Source organism: Bison bison, unplaced genomic scaffold (assembly GCF_000754665.1).
Source record: "Bison bison bison isolate TAMUID 2011002044 unplaced genomic scaffold, Bison_UMD1.0 scf7180017864143, whole genome shotgun sequence".
Lineage (NCBI taxonomy): Eukaryota > Metazoa > Chordata > Mammalia > Artiodactyla > Bovidae > Bison > Bison bison.
In genome coordinates, this window is record NW_011494715.1 from 6,757,431 (window position 1) to 6,778,211 (window position 20,781).

At 43.1% G+C, this 20,781-nt stretch overlaps 1 protein-coding gene across 1 annotated transcript in view; it reads right to left on the bottom strand.

Annotated features, from left to right (window-relative positions):
- Nucleotides 1-20,781, bottom strand: part of ELP3 (elongator acetyltransferase complex subunit 3) — a 120,485-nt gene that overhangs the window by 88,293 nt on the left and 11,411 nt on the right. Inside the window, exons 4-7 of the mRNA XM_010840293.1 lie at nt 15,859-15,929; nt 14,500-14,563; nt 12,033-12,101; nt 9,597-9,751 (exon numbers count right to left, since the gene is read on the bottom strand). Coding sequence (XP_010838595.1) covers nt 9,597-9,751; nt 12,033-12,101; nt 14,500-14,563; nt 15,859-15,929 — 359 coding nt within the window. The remainder of the gene's footprint in view (nt 1-9,596; nt 9,752-12,032; nt 12,102-14,499; nt 14,564-15,858; nt 15,930-20,781) is intronic.

Here is a 20,781-nt window from a genome sequence, read left to right on the forward strand (position 1 = left end):
ATGATGGTTATTACACCCAAGAGAAATAAATACATACATTCACAAAAAGACTGTGTAAGTATGCTCACTGAAGTTTTATCATGATAGCTACAAACTGGAAATAGCCCAGCTATCCATCAACAGAATGGATAAACAAACTATGGTCTACGCCTACAAAGGAATTCTACCCAGAACTAAAAAGATAATGGCTATTATAAAACTCAACATGGATGAAGCTCAAAATATAACTCTTCATGAAAAGATGTCTCACACAAAAGAATATGTATTATTTGGTTCCATTTATTTCGTTGGCCAAAATGTCCGTTCGGGTTTTCTAGATCATCTTACTGACTTACTAATCCCGAACTAACTTTTTGGCTAGCCAATACATGACGTTTAATAGGCAAAACTAATCTATGAAAGGGGACAACATAAGAACAATGGCCGCCTCTGGGAGTCCAGGTGGGGTTTACAGGGAGGAGGCAGGAGGAACCTTTCTGGGTGGCAATGATGTTCTCTGTCTTAGCAGGGTTTTGTTACACAGGTACATGCATTTGTTAGAACCCATCAAGCAGTATCCTTAGCATCAGTGCATTTCATTTTCAAGTAAATTCATTCAAATTTACTTGAAAAGAAAAGACTACAGTGAACTAGCTAATGATGTGCATGATGATGTATTTGGGGAAAGTGTACTGAAGCCTGCTTTAAAATGTGTTAAAATAAATAAAGAGGGATTGATGAATGCACAGAAATGGCTAGTTAGCTAAGTATGTGATGAAGCACATGTCATAGAACATAGGTTGTAAGTATGTGATGTTCACTGGAAAATTCTTTCCACTTTTATTTCAAAAAAAAAAAAAATGTTGGGAGAAAAACTAATATCTCTTTATGATGACTAAGATTGTACCCTAGGTTGTGCTGCCAGTGTCAAGGATCCTGGTTACCGTCTGTGAAAATCTGATTTACCAAGAGAGGTAGTAAAAGTGATCAATATACAAAGTGAGGGGTGGGTGGGAGGTGTGATACTGGAGCCAAAGCCCAGAAAGGCAGGAGATGATCACTTTCAGGGCTTCTCAGGTTGCTCTGCTTTCTCCGTTACTCTGTAAATCTATGAAATTATCTTCTGGGCCTGGTACCCAGTGTTACCTAGCACTCTAGTTTTTCCAGGACTCAGGAGGACATAGCTGGGGGCTTTAAACTCATTGATGGACATGGGGAAAAAAAAAAAAGGAAGGAACGGAAATGAATTAAAAATTCCACAGGGAGAAGGTATGACTCACCCACTTCTTGATGGGTAACTCCCCTTTTAAATGGCATCTTGTGAGAACAGCCAAGGAGCAACAAAGATTGAATGTAAAACTGCTTCTGGGCAAGACTGATTAAAAAGGAATACAACTGTTAAAAGGTTGCTTTGAGTGATTTGGCGACATGTGCATTCTGGCGAATGGGTGACTCACACCCCACTGCCGGTCCTTTTCATCTCCAGGGTGACGATTTTTGAAGGACGAGAGTCACCAGTAATTGATGATCTCCAGACACTACTGCGGTCTTAGTCTAAATGACAGCAGTGATTAGCACTTTGCTTGATTTAATGAGTCTTCACAGAAACCAAACCTGCTTCGTCCTCGACTCTCTGTTTCCTCAGCTTTCCAGTGTTCCCAGCCGCAGGGAGCTAGCGTACTGCTTGCTACTACCCTGCCATAAATGTTAACCAAGTTCACCTCGTTAGAGTTTTCCCTTACTCTAACTCTTCATCTTTTCAGAAAAAAGCAAAACGTGAATTAGATTGGACACATGACAGTGAAGCAGGGACACAGCTGAGCTAACAGTAGAACTCGACGTGAGTTCGAACAACGGCTATTAGCTTTAAATGAGGTTGACTCATTTGTCACAATATGAACAATAACTTTAAGAAAATTTATTTATTTTTAAAAATTTGGCTGCGCTGGGTCTTAGTTGCAGCACGTGGGATCCAGTTCCCTGACTAGGGATCGAACCTGGGCCACCTGCGTCGGGAGTGTGGAGTCTTAGTCACAAGACCATCAGGGAAGTCCCAGTATGTAACTCAGTACTGTATCTGTGTGGTCATATTAGTACCAACTACTAGGAAAATAAGGATTCCCTGGCGGCACAGTGGTAAAGAATCCACCTGCCAGGGCAGGAGACACAGATTCAGTTCTTGTGCGGGGAAGATCCCCTGGAGTAAGAAAAGGCAACCCACTCCAGTATTCTTGCCTAGAGAATTCCATGGACAGAGGAGCCTGGTGGGTTACAGTCCGTGGGGTCGCAAAGGGTCAGACACGACTGAGCATGCATGCATGCAGACTAGGAAAATAAACATGAATTTACTACCTTACATCTGAGAGAGGTGAGCCACACTAGGGAACCCAAATATTTTTCTTAAATACCATCTATACAAGAGAATTTAGATCAGTAAGATGAATGTCCATCCAAAAATTTTGCAGGAAATGTTATGTCCAAAACACAGTATCTCTGGGCTGCTCTACATTTTGCAAGGATGTCAACGTTTGAAAAGTTTTCTGCGTTCTGTAGTACCAACCAGACAACTATTTCTTCAAATTACACAAAGCTTCCCTAAAAAACAAATACCAACTTTATTATAGGGAGCTGGCAGTAAAAATTTACCTCCACAAACACAAGACTGCAAATTGGCTTTCTCTAGATTATTTCATAAAAGCATAGAGGCCAGGAGAAAAAAAAGCAAAACATGCCAAGTGGGCTGGCAGGACTCAGTGTAGCGTTTATGGCTGGCTTTATGGCTCCCAGACTGTACTTTTACTACTTCCCGAGAGCCATTCATATTTGCCGCAATGAAAACTCAAATCACATATAAATTTTTATCTGAAAATAAAGTGTTTATTGCCCCCTTGAGGTAAATTAAAGAACAGAAACAAAACAACGCCAGCTCTGGTCTGTCCTTTAGAGAAAGAGGCTTTCTTCTTCAAAAGACTTTTTCTACACACATATCGTGATCTGAAGTTACAGAGTAAAAGTTCATTTCACCCCCAAAAAGGACAATTTATACACACCACTAGGCATCAGACCATTTCTGTAAAAATAGAGCTAAAACTTCACACAAAGAATATCAGTTCAGTCATTCAGTCGTGTTCGACTCTTTGCCACCCCATGGACTGCAGCATGCCAGGCCTCCCTGTCCATCACCAACTCCGGAAGCTTGTTCAAATTCATGTCCATCGAGTCAGTGATGCCATCCAACCATCTTACCCTCTGCCGTCCTCTTCTTGTCTTCAACCTTTCCCAGCATCAGGGTCTATTTCTAAGGAGTCAGTTCTTCACATCAGGTGGCCAAAGTATTAGAGTTTCAGCTTCAGCATCAGTCATTCCAATGAATATTCAGGACTGATTTCCTTTAGGGTTGACTGATTTGATTTCCCTGCAGTCCAAGAGACTCTCAAGAGTCTTCTCCAACACCACAGTTCAAAAGCTTCAGTTCTCTGGTGCCCATTCTTCTTCATGGCCCAACTCTCACACCCATATACAACTACTGGAAAAACCATAGCTTTGACTAGAAGGACCTTTGTTGGCAAACTAATGTCTCTGCTTTTTAATATGCTGTCTAGGTTGGTCATAGCTTTTCTTCCAAGGAGCAAGTGTCTTTTAATTTCATGACTGCAGTCCACCATCTGCAGTGATTTTGGAGCCCCCTCAAAAAAAGTTTGTTACTGTTTCCATTGTTTCCCCATCTATTTGCCATGAAGTGATAGGACCAGATGCCATGATCTTCATTTCTTGAATGTTGAATTTTAAGCCAGCTTTTTTCACTCTCCTCTTTCACTTTCATCAAGAGGATCTTTAGTTCCTCTTTGCCTTCTGCCATTAGGGTGGTGTCAGCTATATATCTGAGGTTATTGATATTTCTCCCAGCAACCTTGATTCCAGCTTGAGCTTCATCCAGCCCGGTATCTTGCATGGTGTACTCTGCATATAAGTTAAAAAACCAAGATGACAATATACAGCCTTGATGTACTCCTTTCCCAATTTGGTACCAGTCCATTGTTCAACATCCGGTTCTAACTGTAGCTTCTTAACCTGCATACAGATTTCTCAGGAGGCAGGTCATGTGGTCTGGTAGTCCCATCTCTTTAAGAATTTTCCAGTTTGTTGTGATCCACACAGTCAAACGTTTTGGCGTAGTCAATAAAGCAGCAGCAGATGTTTTTCTGGAACACTCTTGCTTTTTCTCTGATCCAGTGGATGTTGGCAACTTGATCTCTGGTTCCTCAGCTTGTACATCTGGAAGTTCTTGGTTCACATACTGTTGAAGCCTGGCTTGGAGAATTTTGAGCATTATTTTGCTAGCGTGTGAGATGAGTGCAATTGTGTGGCAGTTTGAACATTCTCTAGCATTGCCTTTCTTTGGGATTGGAATGAAAACTGACCTTTTCCAGTCCTGTGGCCACTGCTGACTTTTCCAAATTTGCTAGCAAATTGAATGCAGCACTTTCACAGCACATCTTTTAGGATTTTAAATATAGCTCAGCTGGAATTCCATCACCTCCACTAGCTTTGTTCATCATGATACATTCCAGGATCTCTGGTTCAAGGTGAGTGTACATACCATTGTGGTTATCTGGGTCATTAAGAACTTTTTTGTATAGTTTTTCTATGTATTCTTGCACCTCTTCTTAGTATCTTCTGCCTTTGGTAGGTCTATACTGTTTCTGTCCTTTATTGTGCTCATCTTTGCATGACATGTTCCCTTGGTATCTCTAATTTTCCTGAAGAGATCTCTAGTATTTTCCATTCTATTGTTTCCCTCTATCTCTTTGCATTGCAAAATTTTAAAGTTTCAGTTGATAAAATGTCAAATTAACTGTATCCTAAAAATACATTATACACATCTTCAACTGGCCTAGCTAGCTCACGTGACCTAAGGAACCCAAAAAACAGACTAAAAATCTCTGCAGCAAATTTTCATGGAGGGGGGGTTAAGGGGTGGAACAAGTCTAAGATATTTATGATTCAAACTCACTTAATGCACAAGGTCTGCAACAAGAGTTCAGCTGCACTGAGAAAAGAATATATAACACATAAGCATGGGGAGAGAAAAGTGTGACGGTCTGAACAGATGATCTGATCCTAAGAGGGAATTCTCAGAGTTCAGTGGATTTTTAGGCAGTAATCCTCTGAGGTACCGTTGTCATCCTAACGTCATGGGGCTTTGAACTAATTAAGGCTGTTTTTCCTCTAATTGCGTTTTATTCTAAGCTGTCATCTGTTTGTCAGTATTATTAGGAAAAAGGCGTTGGATTACATCATGACTCCCTCGGAAGTTTGAAAGACTTCAGCATTTTACTCAGTATGACTCATATTCATGAATGATCAAGGTTCCGAATGAGCAGTAAAAATAAGGTCCTATTTCATCCTGCTACTCAAGGCCCTGCAGGATGGAGATCAGGCTGGCCTGCTGTTGCTCAAAGTCAATTCATGGACACAGATTTAACCGATCACCTCCTCTGGTGGCCATCACACAAAGTAGGCTGCTCACACCCACTCTCCCAGATGCTGAGCACGCCACCCGGGCATCTCAAACTGTTACTGAATCTGAGGCTCTAGCTTCGTCACAAAAGAATTCTGAAATGAAGTGATAGGTAAGAAGTGAATCTGGTCCCATCACTTCATGCAAACAGATGGGGAAACAAGTGACAGACTTTATATTTTGGGGCTCCAAAATCATTGCAGATGGTGACTGCAGCCATGAAATTAAAAGACGCTTGCTCCTTGGAAGAAAAGCCATGACAAACCTAGACAGTGTATTAAAAGGCAGAGACATCGCTTTGCTGATAAAGGTCCATCTAGTCAAAGCTATGGTTTTTCCAGTAGTTAGGTATGGATGAGAGAGTTGGACCATAAAGAAGGCTGAGTGCCAAAGAATTAATGCTTTTGAATTGTGGTGCTGGAGAAGACTCTTGAGAGTCCCTTGGACTGCAAAGAGATCAAACCACTCAATTCTAAAAGAAGTCAGCCCTGAATATTCATAGGAAGGACTGATGCTGAAGCTGAAAACTCCAATAGTTTGGTCACCTGATGCAAAGAGCCAACTCATTGGAAAACACCCTGATGCTGCGAAAGATTGAGGGCAGGAGGAGAAGGGGACGACAGAGGATGAGATGGTTGGATGGCATCACCTACTCAATGGATATGAGTTTTAGCAAACTCTGGGAGATAGTGAAGGACAGGGAATTCTGGAGTGCTGCAGTCCATGGGGTAGCAGAGTTGGACATGACTGAACAATAACTATGACAAGTGGGAGAATTATTCCAATTATTTTGGGGATGAGGCAGAGATTTCTAGGAATCACCATCCACTTTTTGACTTCTTTGGTTAGCCTTAGAACCGTTATGGCACTGGAGGGTGTGCTATTTAGCATGCTAACGTATTACAATGAGTGTATGATAAGGCTCAATGTCTACTAGAGGCTAACTGTTCCACCATCTTGGTTCCAACCAGTCTGTCATGCCCCATGGCCATGTCATGGATTTCCCAGGTGGCTCAACGGTAAAGAATTTGCCTGCCAATGTAGAAGATGCAGGAGACCTGGGTTTGATCCTTGGGTCAGGAAGATCGCCTAGAGAAGGAAATGGCAACCCACTCCAGTCTTCTTGCCTGGGAAATTCCACGGGAAGAGGAGTTGGGTGGGCTATAGTCCATGGGTTTGCAGAGAGTTGGACACGACAGAGTGCATGTGCACACCCATGCCCACCTCATTCTTTTAAAGGCTATGTCCTGCCCACTTCCCTCATATTTCAAAACTACTCTGGAGATTTATTTAAACTTATGAAAAAGTCTCTCTACTCTTTTCATTTTTACTAACCCAAAGGAGAGCATTAAGACATTAAGGGGATTGAAGTAGGGTGAGCACAACACCCTGCCCCCCATTCCAAGAGGCACCCCTACGTGGGTCATTAGTTGTCAATATCCGAGCAACAGATGATCATTCAAAATCCATTCACCAGTTTACTTGTGGCTGCCACATGCCAAGAACTATTTTAATTACAGGATAATGAAAGCATCTTTGGGTTCATTCAAGTCCTACTTATGACCCTGCAAAAAACTTAGAGGGGCAATGTTTGAACAACCTTATAATTAGCTGTCTTCCTGCACCTAACCCACCCCTACTGTAATAAAAAAGAAGCCAGGAAAAAAAAAAAGCCTGAAGGCAGTGGGAGAGGGAGTGCAAGGAAAAAAAAACAAACAAACACATATTTCTTCCAGTATTTTGAAGCTCTGGTGATGTATACAAACGTGTGCTCACACACACACAGACAAGCACTCTCATTCGTTTTACACCTGGCACGATGTCCTGTGTTATAATTACAGCCAAGTTTAGGCTCTGAAAACAAAGCTGCCTTGGTTTCACAGGCCCCACTTCACTTCCTATGGACCTGGGCCAAGGGGCTTCATCTCTCTGGGCCTCAGTTTCCTCACTTGTAAAACAGGGATGATTTAAATATGTAACTCAAAGATTTTTTGCGAGAATCAAGTAAGTAAATACTCACTGCAGCGCCCAGCACACTGCAGACAGTGTAAATGTGACGGTCCCCTTCACTCCCATTTCCCACGTCCCCTCCGCACGGTTCTAATGGATGCCAAGGATAACCATGACTCCATCACCTCTTCCACGTATTTATACTCACACAGGCATGGCCACACACAAGACGGGATCACACAGTAAGAGCTGCTCTAAAACTTGCTTTATCATGTGGTGTAGCCTGGAGATTCATGAGACTCTCCCATAAGGTAAGCTCATCCATTTGTGTGATGATAAACACCTGTAACAATCTGATACTCCTCAGTTTTAGAGGGCTGGCCAAAAGTTCATTCAGGTTTTTCCATGAAATGTTACAGAACATTTTTTTCTGGACCATTTATTGCCAGCCCAGACATCTCTTGTACCGCCTACACATGTCCCCACTTGAGGCATTTCAAACTTAATGAAGCCAAAGGAAAAGTCTTGACTTTTCTCCCACAAACTCGTTCTTTCCCTTGTTCTTGCATCTGGGTAGGCAGCAGTACCCTCGGTCGCTTTCTACAACCCCAAACTGGGTGTCATCCTCGACTCCCTCTTTCTTATTTCCAACCTGATTCAAAGTCCATCAGCAATAAAATATAGCTCTAACCCATCTGCCCTTTTCTGTCACTGCGGCCACCACCCTCATTTGAGCAGGGGTGGGCACAACAGCCTCCCACCCGGTTTTCCACTTCTGCTCTGGCACCCCTCAAATCCACTTGCCACGCAAGAGCCGGGATGCCTTCAGACCTACAAACCTGAACACGTCACTCTCTGGCTTGAAACCATTCACCTACTTCCTACTGCTGATTCCAGCGTTTTGAAGTCCTCAACATCCAGCACAGCCTTCAAGCTCCCCTCATGACATCTGCTCCTTGGTTCGCCGGAATCTAGCCACTCTCTGAGGAAGACCTCAAGCTTCTTCCTTGTTTCAGCACCTCTGTCTTATTTGTTTTCTGCGCCTGGCCTGACTGGCTGCTCCGCATACTTCCGATCTCAGCTTAAACATCACCAGGTCACGTTCAGAATCAGCCTATGTTTTCTCCAGCACAGCAGCCTGTCTCCACCACGGCACCTACTGTCTGTCATCTGTTGAACCAGCAGAATGTGAGCACTGCCAGGGCAAGGACAGCATCCGTCTTGTTCACCGTTTTGTTCCCGGTACCCCAGGCAGAGCATGGTCCCTAGTGGGCCTTCAATTAACGTTCAGTAATTACAGGCAGAGTACACAGTAGCTTAGCCAGGTGTCCCTGAAATTTCTGAAAATAAAAACTATTTTAAGACTTTCCCTTCTAAAATCACCAAACTTAGGAAACTTTAGTTTTCTTCTCATTAAAAATGGACACAGGAGGTATCAAAAGAAAGCATAGCTGTCTTCTGTTTTATCAACTAGAATTTGAAACAAATAAATGATCCCATTCACAAATAAAAATGACTCAACACTCATCAGATAGTAAGTCATAAAACAGTAACTAGTCATTTGTTCTGTCAATTTTATAGCAGCTCACTGTCTCAGATTAAAAGTACTGCCCGAGCTCTTTCTGGGTGAGCTCACCAACTGCAATCCAGGCCACTCCTGCAGCTTAGACCAGCCTAAGGCCGAAAAGATCTGTGCAGCGATTTTGTATGTTCTGTTGTTTTTCTTCTCCTTTCTTTCTATTCTTTTGCAGTGACTTTGTGAGAATACTAATGCCAATGGACCACACTCACTTTTAAAAAACATAATCCTTCTCCCCACAATATAGCAGTAACAACAAGCACCAGGACTGCTGAGGTGATTCCTGTTAACTTACCGTGGTCATCATTTCACGATATAAGTGAAGTCATTATGCTGCACACCTGTAGACAGTATTGTACGTCAACTACATCTCAGTAAAATTGGAAAAAATGTATTTAACCATACAATCCATGAAAACCATGCAAGTAAAAAGAATGAAAACCTCTCCCCTTGTCCCCCAAAGAACCAGGAGGATAGACATAGAGCAGAAGGAATTCTTACAGACTGCTGCTAGGAGGAGGAACCAACAACCACTCAGGTGAATATGATAAAGTTAGGATTTCTTACTTGACGGCCTCATAAATATTGTTGGAGGTATGTCCTGATAAGGCATCATGTAAATTTCGAATAAAATAATCTCTGTATTCTTCTGGAAGGGCCATAAATGTTCCACCCATCACGATAAATTCCACTTTATCCACACTGTGACCAAGCTGTTTTAACTGAAAGACATAAATTCGTCAGCATTAGCAAGGTATAGTCAACTCTCTTAAGTGGCTTACTGAAATTTTCTAATTTTACTTGGCAGTGTTTTTATCACTACAGTTTAAAAACGAGAAGCCAACATGTTGAGCAAATTCTACAGACTCAAGAAAATAGGCTCCAGAGTCTGAAAGAAAAATAATTACGGTTCAAATAAGAAGGAAGAGTAAGAATTTAAAATAATCAGAAGTTTGATGTCAACTTACAGAGTTAAGTGAACATTCAAAAATACAGAGGATATAAATTAGCAGCAAATATAATCACACAAGATATAATTGTATACATTGTAACAGAATGAACAAATCTTTCTTGATTATGTATTTTTAAAGACTTCACTGAATTTGTTACCAGACTGCTTCTGTTTTACGTTAGCTTTTTTGCCCAGGAGGCACATAGAATCTTAGCTCCCTGACTGGGGCCTGAACCTGTCCGCCGGCACTGGAGGCAGAGTCCTAACCACTGGACCACCAGGGGAGCCCCCCAGTATGTATTTTATGCCAGACCTTGGGGTCAACATTGAGGATGAAGAAGCCCATAGGCAATATAACCAGGACTTGATGCAAACGAAAGAAAGGGAACACCAGATGAGAAAGCAGCACTAGGAAAGCAGTTTCACATGAAAACTTTGCAGTTTTGATTTGTGAAGATTCTGGATACAGGTGGCACCTTTTCAGCCTGGTTTCCGGGTGGGGGAGAAATCAGTCTGAAATGTAATATCTCCTCTACATGGGGACACAATGATACAGATCTTTCCACTTTTCAACAACAAGTCAAGATTCTACTTTTTAAAAACAGGTATTTCGATTTCTTGCCAGGTGTTAGGCTTGAGAAAAACTCAGTCAAGGGGACTACAAATTATGAACTCTAATGTACTAAGTAAACAGGATATCTGCACTTAATATGAGCAAAAAGTTATCTTTTTGAATACTTATTTCTGAAAATGGAACATAGCAACTTATAAATACATACATCCTTATAGTAGGTTGGCCAAAAACTTCACTCCGGCTTTTCCATAACATCTTATGGAAAAACCCAAATGAACTTTTTGGCCAACCCAATACATATGTAAATCCTTACACAAACATAAGCGTATGTGCATGCATGTGCAACACATACAAATATATGTGTATATAGCTATCAACACTAAAAGAATACTCCAGCTTTGGTCGTTCACCAGGGGTACACAGTTAAATCTTCCTGGTAGCTTTTTCAAAATATCTTGCCTGGACCCTAAATCAGACAGCACCGCATAACTCCAGTGGCGAAACGGGGCGCGTGTTTTGACAAAGTCATTCAGGTGATTCTAGTACATTTACAGCTGGGAAAAAATCACTGCTCTCTGGTACTTTCTACATCTTCCAGAACCCATACTCCTTTTTGGTAAACAGAAACCTTTCAAGCTCTACTGACACATTTTAAATAAATTAAATACCATGGCTAAAAAAGAAATGAACACAGAGGTGACTTTCTGTTAATGTGTTACTTTCCATCTCAGTCTGTCTAGTTGCCTGACTAGATGTTACTATAAAAACTACGGACAGTGCTTGCGTTGTTGTAAAGTAGGCAAGTTTAAAATGAAGTTAATGTTCAGACTTCTCGAACACACCAAGGCCACTGACATAGTACTTGTTTTTTAATCAGTCATATTAAGATATAATTTATAGATTGGGTTGGCCAAAAAGTTCATTTGGGTTTTCCCATAAGATGTTGCAACTTTTCTGGCCAACCCCATACAATAAAATCCATTAACTTTAAGTGTACAATTAAATGAGTTTAGAGTTGTGTAACCACCACAACCACCATTATAAAGAACAATTCCATGGCTCCCACGAGCCCCTCATTCCCCTGTAGGCAATTCCCTATTCTCACCCCAGCAAAGCAGCCACTATACTTCTCACTTGGCTTATGGGAGCTAAAATGCAATCCACCCACCTACTGCCTAAGACCTTCGACACTGCCACACACTGTAAGTTTCATAACACGCATGACTTTCTACAAACTCAAAGAACTTTAGAGACTATAAAGTCCTTACAGAAAATAATATGGTCTTTATAGCAAGTGGTGTTTTTGACCCTGCTAGGAACTGCAAAACTGTCCTCTCCTTCAGATGGGATATTAAAAACTTACGAAGGAGAGAAATATTCTTTCAGTTCTTATTTCTGGTTCAACTCAAATCAAGCAACAGCACCTCCTAAGTATAAAGATCTAATGTAAAAAAAAAAGTGCTTTTTAAAACCTTACCTGTTCGATCCGGTGTCTTGTCTGCAGGTAAGGGTCATACCTGGCACGGATAGCTCGCATGGAGGTTGGCTAAAAAAAGAAAAATATCCTGTCATGCCCACATTGAATTAAAAATAAGATGTGGTTTCAAAAGGGCTGTATAAAAAACTAAAATTCTCTTGGGCTCCTTCCTTCCTTCCTCAGTTTGGTCAGTTTGAAATAATGACCTGAAGATTATCTGGCTGGTCTTCATTCAATAGCAGGCAGCTCCCTGGGTCATGGTTACAGCTTTGTGTAAACGCTGATGGAATTCCCAGAGTTACCAAATTGTTTTGCTGCTCTAGACAGAGGTGTGCATGCATATTCAAAAAGAGTTCCTTGAGAAAATAACCTTTGAGCCAGATCATTAAATTACAACATAGGTTTTGATGGGTTAACATGAAGTCTTCACGCTGTCATAAAAAGGTCAACGGCCACCAAACAATGTCCTGGTAGAAAATGTTCCCAGCTACTGAGCCCTCGTGCGGCAGCTACTGAAGCCGCGTGCCTAGAACCCGTGCTCCACAAGAGAAGCCACGATGAAGAGGGGCCCCTGTGCACTGCAGCCGAGAAAGACCGTGTGCAGCAGTAAAGACCCAGCACAGCCAAAAATAATAAATAAACAGAATAAAAAGGAAATGTTCCCTGAAGACACATTGTTAAATGAGAAAGGCAAGGTCTTGACAGACTACCTGCCGTGTACAAAGTCAGGATACAGAAGATGAATTGCCTTTATATGTCTATGCTGTTAATATCTATGCTGGGTGAACAGGAAAGGGACGATACTGACTGACTGTTCAGTGGGCTGCAGCCGAATGGGGTGGCCAGGGAAAGTGATGAGAGGGAGCCTTTTCACTGAGAGATTTCTTTTTGTATTTTTACAATTTGATCTATTAAAAAAAAAGGAAAAAAATGAAAAACCATACATAAGAAGATAAAAAAAGTCACTTAGGTTGCTGGCTGCCGGCCTCTTCTGAAGGGGTTGACTGCTCAGAAAGCCTGGTTGGTGGCCTCCTGCTCTCGCTCTTGCCCCCGCAAGAGCCATCAAAGGCCTCTTAAAACCTGCCTAGATTATACCATTCCTCTGCTTTAAACCTGGATGGCTGCACGTGACACCGATTGGGTTGGCCAAAAAAGTTCACTCGGGGTTTTCCTTGACAGTTTACGGAAAAACCTGGACAAACTTTCTGGCCAGCCCAATATAGCCAACTTCTTGCCTTGCCTTACAACCCTCTGCGTCACTGTCTCCCAGATCTCATTCTCCCCTCACCCGCTCTGCTCCAGAGCCCTGCCGTTATTCTCACTCTGGCTCCACGTTTTATCTATTCTCTCTGCTAGGGATGCTCCTTCTTGATTTTCTTGAAAGCCTTCTTCTTGTCATTCGGGGCTCAGTTACCACGTCACCCCTCCCAGCCACCAAAGCTGAAGTCACCCTCTCCTATTTCTTACTTGACTTCACTTCCCTGCTTCCCATTTCAACTGGTACCTGATATTTTTTCGTTTGTTTCACTACTGTTTTGTTGTCCAGTCACTAAGTCATGCCCAACTTTTTGTGACCCCCATGGACTGCAGCATGCCAGACTTCCCTGTCCTTCACCGTCTCCTGGAAATTGCTCCAACTCATGACCATTAAGTCGTGATGCTATCTAACCATCTCATCCTCTGCTGCCTCTTCTTCTGCTTTCAGTCTTTTCCAGCATCATTATTATCTGCTGCTGCTGCTAAGTCGCTTCAGTCATGTCTGACTCTGTGTGACCCCACAGACGGCAGCCCACCAGGCTCCCCCATCCCTGGGATTCTCCAGGCAAGAACACTGGAGTGGGTTGCCATTTCCTTCTCCAATGCGTGAAAGTGAAGTCACTCAGTCGCGTCCGACTCTTCGCGACCCCATGGACTGCAGCCTACCAGGCTCCTCTGTCCATGGGAGTTTCTAGGCAAGAGTACTGGAGTGGGGTGCCATTGCCTTCTCCTTCATTACTATCTACCCTCCACTTATTAGAATGCAGATTCCACAAGACCTGACCTGTCTTTTCCATGGCTGCAGAGGCAGGAAAACATCCTGGTGAGGTGCACAGAATTCAAGGCCTGGCCCTGTTACATTCGGGATGTGTCTTCCAGGCCAGTTGTGAAAGCCTTCTAGGCTCCAGTTTCCTTATCCATAAAACTATGATAATAATAGTGTTTACCTTCAAAATGCCGCTGGAAGATTTAAAGTTGTAAAGCACTTAGAACAGTGTTGACATATGTTCATAATAAGCGCTTAGGTAAGTATTTCTGCAGTGACTGGAACAATATATAGAGGCATTTGGCAAATATTTCATGAATGAGTAACTTGTGCAATCAAGAAAAAAATAAGAAAGAAAAATTTTAAGAAAGCCAGTACTTGTAAAAGCATATGCTAAGTCAAGTATGACATAACACTCCTCCGGTCAGCCTCACATTACCTTACCTCATATCCAGTGTAAGACTGGGTGGAATATTCGAAATCTGAATCAGGTCCGCCAGGGCAGTACCTGCCAACACAACAAAAGGGTGAGGGTGTCAGACTCAGAACTCAGCTCCACTGTCCAATTCGGGACCCGCAGTCTCCATAGAACCCTGCTGGAAGCAGCTTCATTTTCAAATCCTGACAGAAGATTGTACCTTTGTGCTCTCTGCAAATACTTACATTTTCTACTAATAAGTAAAAAGGTAAACATGTAAAGGAACAATATTGCAGTAGTTTTCAGAGTACTGCAGCCGCTATCATTTTATTTTTTTATTGGAGTGTAGTCGCTGTATGAGGCTGTGTTAGTTTCTGCTGTCTGATGAAGTGAATCAGCTGATGTGTACACACAGCTCCTCCTCCTGGAGCCTCCCTCCCCACCCCACCCCTCCAGGTCCCCAGCAAGCACCGGGCTGAGCCCCCTGTGCTGTACAGCAGCTTCCCGCAGGCTATTTTACACGCTAGTGTACGTCTGTCAGCGCCACTCTCTCAGCCCGCCCCACCCTCTCCTTCCTGCTGTGTCCACATGTCCACGCTCTACATCCGCATCCCTAGTCCTGCCCTGGAAATGGGTTCATCTGTATCATTTTTCTAGATTCCGTGTGACAGATGAATGGATAAGGATGATGTGGTACATCTATACACTGGAATATTACTCTGCCATAAAGAGGAGCAGAGCTGGGTCATTTGTAGAGATGTGGATGGACCGGCAATCTGTCATACAGGGGAAAGCAAGTCAGAAAGAGAAAAACACATATCGTGTATCAATGCACTATCACTTTAGAAGTTTAAGCTTTTAGGGGCAGATAACAGTGCCTACATTTTCCTAGTTTGGATTGATACTCACAGTGCTCTCTTGGTAACTACACTTAGGAAAATTTTTCTCCCGACTGATCTTACTATCTAGAACCATGCATATTCTTCTAATTTTTCTAATTATCTAAGCTTAAGAAGTTTAAAGATTATTTATAAGGGTAACTTTTTGGGGATACTTTGCTGATCCAAATTCATTTTAAATTTCTGACATTTGGAATTCAGGCTTCTCATATTTCCATGTTTCATTTATCAAGTTAACAGACTATCTACTCTTTTGAGTTCTGTAACCTATGTTCTGTATATTGAAACAAATTAAAATCTTTATATGTTTTATTTTAAAGCACTGAAATATCCTATTAATGGCTGCTTATTTCAAAGAACTGACTTATGAATCTTTAATAGTTAAAGTTTTAAATATGACCAGCATGCACTGATCAAGGCCCTAGGACTTGCTATATCCATTAAAATGCAAACACATACACGACTTATTAAAATCATCATACTCACACACATATATTTCCTGTAAAACTGATGTGTGGACATCTGTGGGGTTTGCACATGACAGCCACAACAGCAATCTATAAAAGAAAGATTAATAAAAAAGCAACTGTGAAATAATTCACAGGAAATTCTGGAGAGCGGTTAGCTCAGAAAATGGGAGAGGGTCGCAACACAAGGGGCTTCAAAAGTGCTTGTGATGCTGTGTTTCTTAAACAAAGGCGTGGGTACCAGGGTGATCTCTTTTCAGTGTTATTAACCTTCAGATCAGATGGTACAGAATGAATCTTGGAGGAGGGGTCCCTGCTGGGGCTCCAAGGAACCACGTGTAGACGTGCACAACCTTCAGTCTCCTGACCTCTGGAGCTCACCGTTGGCAGTAAACAGACACTGAATGCACCACGATGGATCCAGGATTGGGAGAGAAGTGGACCAGAGCCCCGTGCAGATCAGGGCCTATGCAGACTGACTGCAGCCTGATTTCAGTTTGGTTCAGTCCTGTAACAGGAATTTCAGCTGTGGAGTTAGCATGCAAGGCCTCTTGAGAAAGAAGTACGTTTACTGAGAAAGCATGAAGGTTTGGGTTTTTGTGTAACCTGGGTGTCCAGAGTTCAAAAGTCTGTGGCTGTTTTGAAGAATGAAGTACTATATGAAATTTTGGTTATTAAAGATATAACTTTGTAGCCTTCCTATCTGGAGAAATAAAATCCCTTAAATGAAAAAAAAAAAAGTGCCACACTCAATATGTCAGCAAATTTGAAAAACTGAGCAGTGGCCACAGGACTGGAAAAGGTCAGTTTTCATTCCAATCCCAAAGAAGGGCAATGCCAAAGAATGCTCAAATTACTGCACAGCTGCATTCATCTCACATGCTAGCAAGGTTATGTTCAAAATCCTTCAAGTTAGGCTTCAACACTACATGAACCAAGAACTTCCAGACATACAAGCAGGATTTAGAAAAGGCAGAGAACCCAGAGATCAAATTGCCAACATCCATCAGATCATAGAAAAAGCAAAGGAATTCCAGAAAAACTTCTGCTTTATTGACTGTGCCAAAGCCTTTGACTGTGTAGATCACAACAAACTGTGGAAAATTCTTCAAGAGATAGGAATACCAGACCACCTTGCCTGTCTCCTGAGAAATCTGTATGCAGGTCAAGAAGCTACAGTTAGAACCAGATATGGAACAATGGACTGATTCAAAACTGGAAAAGGAGAACGTCAAGGCTGTATATTGTCACCCTGCTTATTTAACTTCTATGCAGAGTACATCATGCAAAATGCCAAGCTGGATGAAGCTCAAGCTGGAATCAAGATTGCTGGGAGAAATATCAATAACCTCAGATATATAGCTGACACCACCCTAATGGCAGAAGGCCAAGAGGAACTAAAGAGCCTCTTGATGAGGGTGAAAGAGGAGAGTGAAAAAGCTGTCTTAAAACTCAACCTTCAGAAAACAAAGATCATGGCATCTGGTCCCATCACTTCATGGCAAATAGATGGGAAACAATGGATCAGTGACAGACTTTACTTTCTTGGTCTCCAAAGTCACCGTGAATGGTGACTGCAGCCCTGATACTAAAAGATGCTTGCTCCTTGGAAGAAAGCTATGACAAACGTAGACAGCATATATAAAAAAAAAAAAGATAGCATTATAGTCAAAGCTGCCGTTTTTCCAGTAGTCATGTATGCATGTGAGAGATAGACCGTAAAGAAGACTGAGCGCTGAAGAATTGATGCTTTTGAACTGTAGTGTTGGAGAAGACTCTTGAGAGTCCCTTGGACTGCAAGGAGATCAAACCAATCAGTCCTAAAGGAGATTAGTCCTGGTGTTCATTGGAAGGACTGATGCTGAAGCTGAAACTCCAGTACTTTGGCCACCTGATGCAAAGAGCTGACTCACTTGAAAAGACCCTGATGCTGGGAAAGATTGGCAGGAGAAGGGACAACAGAGGATGAGATGGTTGGATGGCATCACGGACTCCATGGACCTGAGTTTGAGTGAACTCCAGGAGATAGTGAAGAACAGTGATGCCTGGCGAGCTGCAGTACACGGGGTCACAAAGAGTTGGATGCGACTGAGTGACTGAACAACAACAATTGATGCGTCGATTGTATGGCAACCTGGGGGAGGGGAGAGGAAGTGCAAGGGAACTTTGTACTTTCTGCTCAACCGTTCTGTAAGCCTAAAGCTCTATAAAAAAATAAAAACAAAGCACAACAGTAACAGCAGGGATAAAAGCATGGAGTTTAGGATGCACAACAGATAGGGGATGACAATTAGCTGTGTGCTCTTGACATTTTTAGTAGGTTGCTCTGGTGGATCTGCTGCAGCTAAGACAAAGCAGGCCTGTTATGAAACGACTCCAATAACCTCCAAAATAAGAAAAAATAAAGGTCAGAACATTCCTACCCATGGTGGAAGGAATGGACAATGCATTTCACATCATTTGGAAACCAAACAGATGGGGGCACCATGAACTAAGGTGGTCAAGAAGGATGAAAGAGCAAGTGTGAGCAAGCAAGCAAGTGTGGTCTTGCTATACTGAAGGGTCTACAGGCAGTCAAAGGAGAGATGTCTAACAGGCGATATGACGTGGACATGAAGTTTGGGGAAAGGCTGGAGCTGGGAGTCAGCGTATGGCAGTGTTAAACACCAGGGGGGCCTCCCTGGCAGTCCAGTGGCGAGACTCCGCCTTCCAATGCAGGGCGCTCAGGTTCAGTCCCTGGTAGGGCAGCTAAGATCCCACATGCCTTGAGGCCAAAAAACGAAACGGAAGCGATATTGCAACAAATTCAATAAAGACTTTAACAATGATCCACATTAAAAAAAAAAACAAAAGACATCAATGGATGAGATCCACAAACAAAGTGTGTACAGAGCTAAAAACAGTGGGCCTGGGACCGCAGAAGATATCCATTTTTAAAGGCAAGCAGAACAAGAGTAGCTCTCAGAGAAAGAAAAGAAGTGATTTGAGGCAGGACGAGGACAGAACGGAATCATGGAAACCAGGTGCATTTGTCAGCCCCAGAGGTTGACAAGCCTTTGCTCGCACGATGGCAAGCCCGTGCATAATGCCGAAAACTGACAATGCGAGGTTTATCCTGAGAGCACATTATTTAGGGATATGGAAGTAAATGCCAAGAAATCAGCTAAGACTTAAAAGCCATTGCCCTGGGTAGGGGAGGAGGAGGGGGAATGTAAAGAGGAGGTTTGGAACTATTCGTTTTTCTGAAAGCCTTCTACACTTCGGTACAAACCAACCAACGAATCCCAACACTTAAGTACAGAGAAGAGACTGGGATTGATGGTACTCTCTGTGCAAAGGTTCTGGGGTTTAATTAGTCACAAGTGTGATGTGGTCCAGGAGAGACGGCTACCTGGCAGGTCATGTAAGCAGGAGAAGTGCAGTAGCCCCACCCAAGGAACAGACTGAACTTAGTTCACACGGGGAATAAAGGACTCGACTCTGGGCACCAAGTCTGAGGAGGGCCCAAATCCCACCCTGTGTCTTTCACACTCATCCTTGTTATCCTGGAGGCCTGGCCTCAACTAAGGCTCTTCATGCCTGGCTCAAACTGAGAGCATTCCACCTGGTCTCTCTGTCTCCAAGTGACTGACCCTCCATCTTTAAAGAACATTTTATTTCTTTTCAATTTTGGCCGCACTGGGTCTTCGTTGCTGCACGCAGGCTTTCTCTAGCTGCAGTGAGTGCGGGCTTCTCTTTGCGGTGGCTCCTCTCGTTGTGGCGCACAGGCTCCAGGCACACGGTGTCAGCAGCTACAGCTCCCAGGCTCTAGGCCCTGCAGTTGTGGCGCCCGGGGTTAGCTGCCCTGCGCTATGTGGGATCTTCCGGGACCAGGGACTGAACTCATGTCCCCTGTACCAGCAGGCGGATTCCCAACCACTGGGCTATCAGGGAAGACCTCCCCTACATCTTGTATCCAAATTAATTTTCTGAAAAATCTATCTGGTTCCCATCACTCCCCTTCTCAAAAATCTTTTAGTTTCCTTGTATCTGGCTTCTTTGTGGGACATCTGGGCTTCCCTGGTGGCTCAGCTGGTAAAGAATCTGCCTGCAATGCAGGAGACCTGGGTTCAATCCCTGGGTTGGGAACATCTCCTGGAGAAAGAAACAGCAACCCACTCCAGTATTCTGGCCTGGAGAATTCCATGGACTGTATAGCCCATGGGGTCGCAAAGAGTAGGACACGACTGAGCAACTTTCACTTCACTTCATTTAAGATCTTTGACAAGCAAATGCCACAGTAACACTTTACCCCGAAGTCCTGCCACTTTCCAAAGTGAAGCCCAGCCCTGGTGAGCCTGGCACACTTGTGGTTTCCCCCCACACACACCTCTTACATCATCTGTGCCCTAATTCCTGCCCCTTGCTCCCACGACTCTGCGCTTGCTCTTCTCCGCTTACACGGGCACCACTTCCGGGTCAGTCAGGCGCTTCCTAGTGCCTTATACTGTAGGGACATCTCTGTCTTCTGGACACCCTCCTGAATGGTGTCAACTGGTTCACAGTTACCATACGTATTAATATAATGACTCTGCACTATCAGTTAACTTTTCAAAACACCCTTTATGTTATAAGCCATGAGCTTAAGGTGGCCAACAATATTTATCATCTTCTGGTAGTCACCAAGTTTCGGTCTATACTTTTAAAGACCTCCTCCCCCTCAACACCCTATGCCCTGTGAGTTCGTGCTGTCGCATCCAACTCTTTGTGACCCCATGGACTGTAGCCTGCCAGGCTCCTCTGTCCATGGGATTCTCCAGGCAAGAATACTGGAACGGGTTGCCATGTCCTTCTCCAGGGGATCTTCCTGACCCAGGAAGGCTGACTGAGCTATGAGGGAAGCCCAAGAACTAGTTTAAAGGAAAGGAAAGGAAATCAAAGTGGCTCAGTCATGTCCAACTCT